Here is an 11,743-nt window from a genome sequence, read left to right as displayed (position 1 = left end):
GTGTTATTGCCGCTATCATTTCAATACATTTAAGTAAAAAATTACTCTTTAATCTTTATTGAAAATTATTCAATAAAGATTCATTAAGCCAAATCTCCACTGTGGACTGTTTGTCATTAATATCCTATTAGTTAAATTGTTAAAATATATTGAAACTTTATTTATCTTGTAATTGAAAGATTATCAGCCCTCATTCAACATACAGATTTTTCATCAGATTTCTGAAGTTAAGGAGCTTGGTATCAGACAGTTCACTTGTATTGGATGGCATGGAATAAAGGATGTTCTTTATCTCCAGCAAGAACTTGGTAACTCTGACTGTTTGCAAGTATATATAAAGAGTGACAAGAAGGGTATCCAACTTTAAAATATATACCAAATGTGACTTCTCCTTATGTATAAAACAGATGTTAGTGATCCCATGTTACATAGGAGTAACAGGTTAAAGAACAAGTATAGAAGTTTAAAAACTATAATTACAAAAGAATCTTGTTTTAATGGATCGCTCAGGTCACCAAAAATCATCCATTATTACGCGAATTTATTACATTGTGAATAATGAATTTCCCACACACACAGGAAAATATCCATTATTCAAAAATTTTTTCATTGTTTAATTCCTATATATAAGAAATACTGGTATTTGAAATTATTCAGTCTCTCAAGATATCTATTTTCAATCCTATAGAAACACATGTTTGTAACGTATGTGTATATTATGCCATATGACAAAGCTGACAAAAACTGTACATTCTGTAAGTATAAAAAGAGGCAAATTATATATGCTCATTAGCACTTTGTTTGACTTCACAACTTGTAAAATACTCGTCTATCTTAGTTTTTTTTATGCCACTTTTCTGTCTATTGAATACATACTGTTTGATATTAGCAATGTCATGTACTGTACAGTACAGCCTGTTCATTTATGCTGAAACTTGTCAGGAAGGTTTTCATGACTTGAAAATACTTGATGACCTTGCTAAATTTTGGCACTACACTTGGACCAGTGACAGTGTGTTCACTAGGTGATTCCTTTTCAATTGTATCAGCCGACTGACTTTCTTTGTACAGTTCTTCAATTATATATATATCCGAAATGTAGAAAGTGCATCATCAAACTTTACAAATTTCCAGAAACACCCAAATATTAACTAACCTTTGAAAAATGGTGAAGTTTACAATAGATTTGAGGTAGAAAAATCCATTATTCCGAGTAATGAATCTGCTAAAAGGAGGTAAAATTACATTGATTTGGCAAGACCTGGAAAAAGTCCATTCTGAGAAATCTGTTGTTCCACAATCCATTAAAATGAGCTTTTACTATAGTTGTCTGTGCAGTACAATTTATCCAAGAAAATACAGGGTCTTCCAAAAAGAATGCTACCATTTTATATTATTGTAATTATGTTAAACATTATCAGGGAATGTTGTAATGTACATTAAAACAGNGTTGTTCCACAATCCATTAAAATGAGCTTTTACTATAGTTGTCTGTGCAGTACAATTTATCCAAGAAAATACAGGGTCTTCCAAAAAGAATGCTACCATTTTATATTATTGTAATTATGTTAAACATTATCAGGGAATGTTGTAATGTACATTAAAACAGGGAATGTTTTAATGTACATTACAACAGTTCCAAGTTTGATATTTCCCCATTACAATTTCCTAATATGTGCACCTCATGTTGTATGGCATACATCTGACTGATACATAATTCTTCCTACACCTACAGGGTGTTTCACAGCTCTTTCTGAACTGCACAGTTTTCAGCCTCAATTTTTTGTAGGTGGCACTTTGAGCAAAAAGGAATTGCTTCTATCACAAAAGCACATTGCTTCAAAACATTTGATTTTTCCATAAGTGGCCTTATCTGGCCACCTTACAGCCCTGATTTGAGTCCACTAGACTTCTTTCTTTGGGGATACACAAAGGATCAGATGTTCAAGAATACCCTACCACCCTCAGTCAGATGAGAGAAAGCATTGAGAACATCATGAAGAGCATCTCAGATCAGACCTGTAGCAATGTGATTGCTAATTTCCAAGAGAGACTGTGCTACTGCATCTCGACAGAGGGCAGACATTCTGAAAATATCTTGCATTAATTTCCTTTTTCATCTTCTATCTTTGCTGAAAATTTCATTAAAAAATTCAAATTTTCAAAAAAGTTATTCAAAAAAAATTTTGTGGAGAGACTGTGAAACACTCTGTACTACAGCATACCTATTGTCACTCCTCCACAATTCTACAGTTTCTGCAGATTACTTGCATTGTGCAATGACAAGTGATTTCAACTTTGCAAACTGTAGAACACAAAACATCTCTGTTGCAGAATTGCTATTTTTATTTATGGCACTTCCTAGGGGTAGACAATGAGACATTTGAATGTGGATGAAAGATGAAACTCAGATGGTTACTCAGTTAACTGGCGTATGTTGCATACTTCTCGATAATAATTAACATAATTATAGCAATTTAAAATGATAGCATTTATTTTGGAAGACCCTGTATTTTCTAGATGACATTAGGGTATTTGTTGACTTCTTGATACCATTCCAGACTGAGAAAGAATTCTGAGTTATTCTAAATATTACTCAGAAAAAATTCACTTGATGATAAATGATATTACATGATATTACTAGATTGTATAATCGCATTTGTTTTAGTTTTATTAATTGCATCTATTTAATAAATGCTAATTTATTTTTTACATTAAGAGGATGCTTCGCTAGTACAGTGGAACCCTGTTTATCTGGCTCAACTGGGAGTGAATGTGATCTGGATGACTGAAAATCCAGATAATCCTCAAAATTCATTCATTTATATTCACTTTATGCCCAAAGCTATTATCGTTTTCCCAAGTTTTGGTCACCTTCAATTTTTTATGAAGTAAGCACATTGAAAATGACATCTAAAAGAGATCAAGTGGTGGTTACAATGGAGAATAAATTAGAAATATAAAATAAATTGTATATAAACTGTGTTATTCACACATGTTAACTCTCAAGGTTTCAAATGATAAAGTTACTGACATGTTGAATGCCATGAGAATCACAACATTTTTATTCAACTGGAAAGTAGCAATTTTTTCTAAATACAAATCTTAAAAGATTAGAAAATATTCAACAAGTAAACTCGAAGAACACTCTCACAGACTTTATAACAATGAATCTCATATACTGATTCAATCTATTCTTACAAGCTGCAATGTTACACTTAGGCAAGAATGTACTTGGGAGTTTTTTGATTTTTTTCGCATTTACAGGTTTTCTGCTTGTTTATCTTTTTTACTTCTGAGACATGGATTATACACTACTGGCCATTAAAATTGCTACACCAGAAGGCGGCACACTACACACATGAAATTTGCATGACAGATAGAACATGCTATGATATGCAAATGATTAGATTTTCAATGCATTCATGCAAGGCAGGTGACAGTAGTGACACCTACAATGTGTATAAAAGAACAGATTTTACAGTATGTTTCTCATACAGAAATTGCATTTGAATGCTGTTTTTAGGTAAGAACGTTGTTGTTATGCCTCATGTAAGGAGGAGAAATGCCTACCAGCACATGTCTGACTTTTGAGGTTGAATTGTAGCCTACCAGGATTGTAGTTTATTATACCACAGTATTGCTGCTCGTGTTGGTCACGGTCCCATGACTGTCAGCAGAATATGGAAACAATGGGTTCAGGACAGTCATACAAAACACCGTGCAGGATCTCAGCAACCCCCCCATCACTAACAGTTGAAAAGACAGACATCTACATTGCTTTAACGGATCGTACAGCCATATCACAAACCCTTAGTCAAGAAATGAGGTCATTTGCAAGACGACAAGTGTCTGCACGAACAGTTCAACGATGTTTGCAGCAGCATGGACTGTCAGCATGGCGATCATGGTTTTGGCTACCCTCGACACTGCATCACAGGCAGGAGCACCTCCAATAGTGTGATCAATGACGAACCTGGATGCAGGAATGGCGTCATGTCATCTTTCAGACAAATCCCAGTTCTGTTTAGAGCACCATGATGGCCGCATCTGTGTTTGGCAGCATTGNTGTTGTTCCACAATCCATTAAAATGAGCTTTTACTGTAGTTGTCTGGGCAGTACAATTTATCCAAGAAAATACAGGGTCTTCCAAAAAGAATGCTACCATTTTATATTATTGTAATTATGTTAAACATTATCAGGGAATGTTGTAATGTACATTAAAACATTGGAAAACTGTTCCAAGTTTGATCAAGAATTATATGCGAATGATATGATATGATATGATATGTGAATGATTAGATTTTCAATGCATTCATGCAAGGCAGGCGGCAGTAGTGACACCTACAATGTGTATAAAAGAAGAGATTTTACAGCATGTTTCTCATACAGAAATTGCATTTGAACGCTGTTTTCAGGTAAGAACGTTGTTATGCCTCATGTAAGGAGGAGAAATGCCTACCAGCACATGTCTGACTTTCATCGAGGTTGAATTGTAGCCTACTGGGATTGTGGTTTATTGTACCACAGTATTGCTGCTCATGTTGGTCACGATCCCATGACTGTCAGCAGAATATGGAATCAATGGGTTCAGGACAGTCATACAAAACACCGTGCAGGATCTCAGCAACCCCCCCATCACTAACAGTTGAAAAGACAGACATATTATCCACATTGCCTTAACGGATCGTACAGCCACATCACAAACCCTTAGTCAAGAAATGGGGTCATTTGCAAGACAAGTGTCTGCACGAACGGTGTTTGCAGCAGCATGGACTGCCAGCATGGCGATTATGGTTTAGGCTACCCTCGACACTGCATCACAGGCTGGAGCACTTCCAATGGTGTGATCAATGACAAACCTGGATGCAGGAATGGCGTCATGTCATCTTTCAGACAAATCCCAGTTCTGTTTAGAGCACCATGATGGCCGCATCTGTGTTTGGCAGCATTGTNCTCAAGCAAACAATACATACAAGTACAGTACACTATTTTCTGAGGAAACACACATACTTATCCTTTTTTTAACCCCATTCCCGATAACCCGGCATTTTCACAAACTCGGCCACCCTTCGGTTCACATTAGGCCGAGTTTTCGAGGCTCTACTGTATTATCTATAATTAATGTGTCAAAAATCCCTATTATGGTCTGTAGAGCATACACAGGATGTCCCACAAGTCTCGTACCATAGGAGTTAATGTTAATCTTTGTTTATTTTTTTATGAATCACTGTATGTGAGTGGTGGTAAGTCTAGACATAGTCTGTAAAACTCTTCTGTGACTTCACACTGACTGTGAATCCCCGCTATCAAAATGACTTGAATTTATTTCTCCTCAGTGCAATGGTTTACTGGTGAAAGAATAAACAAAGACTGGAATAACTTATATATCGTTCCAGATTGGGACAGCTATATACAGTAGAATCTCTGTAGTCTGTCACTTGCCAATCTGACACTCCACTGCAGGTCAGTACATGTGAAATTTTGTGTTACTACTTGATGTAACAGATAGAGACTGATGTACATTTATACTGTCAGTCACTAGTTGATTGTCACATAAATTGTGACTGTTTTGTTGTATGTCAACAAAACAGTCACAATTGTGATTAATATGATAAATTCACCTGTGAACCAAGTGCATTTTTTACTGTACAGTACATATGTATTTACAAAATTCAATACTCTAATTGCCACAGCCTATAAACACCCACTGTGGTTCCCATTATGGCTATACAGGTACCACAGTGGATGTTTATAGGCTGTGGCAATTACGAACCGAGTCATCCCCAGTCATTGTTATGAGTAACTACTATACTTATATCTAAATTAAATATGTCTGGAAACAAAGGATCGGATGAAGGTCTGGGTAGAATAAGTGGCATTGCATCCACACAGTAAGTGGCAGTAGCAAGTTAAAGGTCCACTTTGGGCCAATCCTTTTCTTCCAGAATTTTTTACAAATATAAATATTAATTTAATTATAATTATTAAATTTAATAAGAGATGGAACCTAATGCCTACCTCTGGTGTCAAATTACTTGGTATTTAATAATAATTTGTAGAGGTATTGTAGCCCAATTCAATCCAGTAATTGTTTCGCTTTAATATAATTATCGGGCTTTGAGATATTTATATATCAGGCCTTATAAATTGTGATCACATTGTGTATTTTTTTTAATTTTGTTTAATGTTCTAACAGTTATTACTGACTTTTACTTTTTTTACTGACAGTTGTAGATCAATTTTAAAAGTAATATTTATTATTTATGGGAAGAATTGTTATAAAATGCAACACAGAGGAGAGCTGTGCAAAATGCTAGGGGATCAAACTAAGTCTTGAATATACAAATTCTCTTATAACTTAACTTTTTTGATATATTTAATATGTGCACATTTTTCTTAAACTTAAATTTATTATTTAAAATAATAATAATTTTTTTCTTACTTTAAAGGAGAAACTTCCTTTGCAAGATCATCGCATAAAAGATTACAATTATGATGTCGAAATATTTGATGATGACGATTTTTATCATCACTTATTAAGAGAAATAATAGAGAGGAAAACTGTTGATATTAATGATCCCATAGCATTAAGCAGGTAATGTTTTAAAGAAACTTATTAGAATAGTTGTTAATAATTCTCTGATACGTTTATATTATTTTTTTTTTTTTTGGTATTAATTAAGATACGGATTGGCCAGATGGCTGTGTAGTAAAGTTGGCCTGTTGACACGAAGGATCTGGATTCAAATTTAAGCCATACTTTCACAGTCTCTTCTGGACAAATCAGATTTTCCGATTCTTTCCTTTATCCATTATGGCTGACCCTGCTGTGTAATATACATAAACATAATAAGCAAACCGAGGCCGGTTTTATAGCTTACAATATGCTAATGCATTAGCATTCTGTAGGCAGATGCTACTCAAACTGTGATCTGTGGACTAGTACTGGTCCATTAAAATTTTATTACCGGGCTGTAATGAGATTTCACTTAAAATTTCAAAATTTTAAGTTACAAAGTCTTTTAAAAACATATTTCATAACTTTTATTTTATTTTATTATTTAAACATTTAATGCCAAATGTAGACTGGCAGACCAGGTACCTATTTTTCCAAAATGACTAAAACTAAATTTTGTTACTATGTGAATTTTATAGTTCCTTCTTGCCATATATTGAACTTTGTCAAGTATGTTTTATAATTATTTGTATTTAAATTCACAAAAGTACTTGTTTGTGAGGGATTGAAATGAATAACAAGCTGATTGATGAACTCAAAGTTTTAGAAACACTGCTACGGGCTATAAAATTGGTCTCAGTTTTGCCTTGCTAATGCAAGGCATCAAACCAAATCAGTTTGTCTGATAGTCATGATGATAATTAGCATTTTATATTTCTAGATTATTTTCCTCGTGATATCATTTTCATTTGGAATTTATCTTTTATGCAAGAGATTAAAGTTTGTGATGTTAACTGTATTAAAAATACAGTATTGGACCCAAATATCTGGCAAAATTGGGGCTGAAATAGTCCAGATTTTTGAATTTTCTGGTTTTCTGGACATGGGCTAAATATGTACTTAAAATATAAAATAAACAAAATGGAAGAATGAAATTATATATAACAGATACAATTGAATATACTTCTAAAGTAAGGTCTGTTTGATCATTATTAATTCTTTCAAACTATAGAAATGTGACTGTTACGTTGTCAGTGCCCGAGTCAGGACTGACACTCCTGTGACTGTTACGTTCGTATGTAAGTCTTAGATGAGTGGTTGTATATGAGAACGGTCAGATTTTGGATGGAGGAAGGAGTTGAGAGAAAGCATGCCAGAAATAATGCATTCCACTATGCATTTAAATGTTAAATAACAGCAATTTATTTGATTAAGTTAGAACTATTTTACAGGTGCATAGAAATAGGAAGAGTCTATTCCTACTAGCGTACTGAACCGAGAGAGATCGTTTACAATTTCAAATGCATGTCAATAAATACCTAGATGGTAAATTGTGGTGAGGCGTAGTCTGGGTCAAGAAGGGTCTTGTGTCATCAGGAATGTTCCTGTATCTTTTCATCAAAAGGGAGCAATGAAAGTCTGATGGAAAAGTTTGATGGGAATCAAGAACAGCAATGAGGTCAACACACAATTTTTTGCAGGTGAACTCTTTGTTGTCATCTGTTCCCTTGCTTTTTATTCGGGGTCCTCCCTCTGCCATTCTAATGCCCATTTCTGATAAAGTTGACAGTTGCTCCAATCTGCAATTTCTCCATTTTCCTTGATGAGTAGTTTTTTGGAAGCTGTGTTACTCCCAAAGGAAGTGCTATCCATGGGAAAATTTTATAAAGTTCCTTGACTGTATTTGTGAAATGGAATACTTTCCCCCTTTGTGGTTTTTGACAAAAAAAATTATAAGATTAAATTGGGTTCTCACTAATTAAATAATTTACATTAACCTTGGTTCTCACAGAATATCATGTATAGTATAATATTTAGCAAATTAAATAAAGAAAAGTAAAGAATATAATTTTATTAAGTACAGGAGGACCACTGCATGCAACAGCAGACATACTGGAAGTGGTGTCGTGCAATGTGTATGTCACAGAAACCAAAACACAGCAGCCATGCAGCAAACTACAGCTGTACTAGCATGGCCTATATTTTACTACTGGCCCATGTACAGTGTCAGTAGATGATGGGAAAAAAAAATGTGGAAGCAGAACTGGTTCTTCCCATCAGAGGTCATACTTTGGCACACTATTGAAGTCTCATGTTTTTCTACCTGAAAAGTGATGTAAATGTATAATATTTAAGAAGATATAACTTATATATAATTTATAAAATTTGGATTAATGTTAAATTATGCACTAATTCATATAAATATGCAAGAATTACATTGTTTTTTGCTTTAAGTTGTGAAAAGGATAAATAAATAATCATAACTGAATACAAAGAGTGATGTAAACATACGATCAAGAAGATATAAGTAATACATACTAAGTTTAGATTAACATCAGTAAAATATCTACCTATAAAAATTTTTAAATATTATCCAATTTCAGTATAATTTTACTGTATTTTACATGCAAAATAATCAATCCTCTTTATTAATAGTTAATTATATAATATTTATAATAATTTATTAGTATTATGTGAAAATAAGTAAATAAAACATCCAAAACTGTTGCATGAACTATTATGATGCTTGATCTTTCCCTGATATTTAATTAAAAAGTGGAACTCAACAATAACCCATTTTAATAAGATAAAAATAAGTATAGATGTAAAAGTCACTATACTCTGTAGAAAAACATGTAATACACACAATGGTTGCACCAAACTACTTTCTCTAAAGGCAGCTTCAAGAAAGTCAATAGTATCAGGTTTTAAGCAAGCACTCGTCCACCAAATAGTATAATGTAGACCACCATACTACAGCCCACCAAATTCAAAAATATCCAGTTTTCTGGTAATTGCAGATTTCTAGAAGCCGGATATTTGCTCCAATACTATAATAGGATTAATTGCTGAATTTTATCAGTTTTCTACTTTTACTTTATAGCCTTGTTTTATTTTCTTTAATTGAAAAATTATATCAAGTTTTATTTAAGAAGAAATACATCAAATTATTATTAACTAATAAATGTAATCTGTATCTTAATTTTATGTATGAATGAATCATATCAAACAGTTGAATTAATTACAAACTAATTTATAATGTTCAGGTTACAAGGATTATGAATTTCAGTGTCAGTTTCGATCATTCTTTTCTTTCAGATTTTTCCAAATTTGAGTTAATTTTTCCTTCTAGCTATTTTAAAATTTAATAAAAAATTAATTTAATAAATTCTCTACCTTTACCTTCGTCAATACAAAACTATATAACAATTATTTAAAAACTGTAAGGCAGAAAATTAGAATCAAAATAGTGACACATTCAGGATATTTAGAACATGGATGCTGCTCAAAGCAGATTTGGAGGGAATCAAGGCATGTGACCACTGTCATTTTTTTTTTTTTTCAGAGAATGCTATTCAGTTACCTTATAATTACTTTAGTTACTTAATCTGACCTACATGAAGTCATGCAATATCCATTATTATATTTATTTTTATTTTAAAGTAACAAAACTGATTGTTTTGGTGCTGAATGTTTGCAATGCCATAAGCTTCTCCCCTTGATATGCTTCTGAATCAAAGTTAGCAACCTACCATTATGTGGCTTCTGAGTTTGAGTCCAAGCCAGAGTGTTAAAACTTTCATTGATAGTTTAACACTGATAATTTGATATGTCTAATTAATCTTTATTGTAAACTTGGATGAATCCATGATGAACACAAGGTCATTTTAGTTCTTTTAAGTCACTCAGGATGGAAATAAATTATACTATAGCCTGTGCTATAAGAAGAGTAGCTAATAATAATTGTGTACTTTGGTTTTGTTATTAGATTACTTAAAAACACAGTATAAATGTTTGAAATTTTAATGCAATGTTTATTTCTATTTGTAGAAAATCTTTAATTTGTTCAGAATTTATTACAGTAAATTTCTGAAGTAGAAATTATATTTTTTCTATTACATTTATTATATTATATTATAATATAGGTATTTAAAAGTAAATTGAATTTGAAATATTTCTTTCTATCAAAGGCAATGGTTAGAGATACAAAAACTCAGAAGTAAAATGAAAAAAAAAGTAGACACGAAAGCCAGCAAAGGACGGAAAATCAGGTTTGTATTCTCTATTTGTATTAAGTAAAGAATTTTGACAATTTATTATGCTTTTAATTTAACTTTAATAATAATTAGTTATAAATGAACTTAATTAATTGTAATATTTTTAACTATTCAATACATTTAAGTAAAAAATTACTCTTTAATCTTTATTGAAAATTATTCAATAAAGATTCATTAAGCCAAATCTCCACTGTGGACTGTTTGTCATTAATATCCTATTAGTTAAATTGTTAAAATATATTGAAACTTTATTTATCTTGTAATTGAAAGATTATCAGCCCTCATTCAACATACAGATTTTTCATCAGATTTCTGAAGTTAAGGAGCTTGGTATCAGACAGTTCACTTGTATTGGATGGCATGGAATAAAGGATGTTCTTTATCTCCAGCAAGAACTTGGTAACTCTGACTGTTTGCAAGTATATATAGAGTGACAAGAAGGGTATCCAACTTTAAAATATATACCAAATGTGACTTCTCCTTATGTATAAAACAGATATTAGTGATCCCATGTTACATAGAAGTAACAGGTTGAAGAACAAGTATAGAAGTTTAAAAACTATAATTACAAAAGAATTTTGTTTTAATGGATCGCTCAGGTCACCAAAAATCATCCATTATTACGCGAATTTATTATATTGTGAATAATGAATTTCCCACACACACAGGAAAATATCCATTATTCAAAAATTTTTTCATTGTTTAATTCCTATATATAAGAAATACTGGTATTTGAAATTATTCAGTCTCTCAAGATATCTATTTTCAATCCTATAGAAACACATGTTTGTAACGTATGTGTATATTATGCCATATGACAAAGCTGACAAAAACTGTACATTCTGTAAGTATAAAAAGAGGCAAATTATATATGCTCATTAGCACTTTGTTTGACTTCACAACTTGTAAAATACTCGTCTATCTTGGTTTTTTTTAATGCCACTTTTCTGTCTATTGAATACATGCTGTTTGATATTAGCAATTTCATGTACTGTACATTTATGC

General features: G+C 32.3%; 1 protein-coding gene across 1 annotated transcript in view; it reads left to right on the top strand.

Annotated features, from left to right (window-relative positions):
• Positions 1 to 11,743, top strand: part of LOC111630400 (protein AATF-like) — a 47,049-nt gene that overhangs the window by 26,466 nt on the left and 8,840 nt on the right. Inside the window, exons 11-12 of the mRNA XM_023374490.1 lie at positions 6,454 to 6,599; positions 10,652 to 10,732. Of these exons, the coding sequence (XP_023230258.1) occupies positions 6,454 to 6,599; positions 10,652 to 10,732 (227 nt within the window). The remainder of the gene's footprint in view (positions 1 to 6,453; positions 6,600 to 10,651; positions 10,733 to 11,743) is intronic.

Source organism: Centruroides sculpturatus, unplaced genomic scaffold (assembly GCF_000671375.1).
Source record: "Centruroides sculpturatus isolate CEXI.00-Female unplaced genomic scaffold, Cexi_2.0 scaffold728, whole genome shotgun sequence".
Taxonomy (NCBI): Eukaryota; Metazoa; Arthropoda; class Arachnida; order Scorpiones; family Buthidae; genus Centruroides; species Centruroides sculpturatus.
This window is presented reverse-complemented; position numbering and strand designations above follow the sequence as displayed.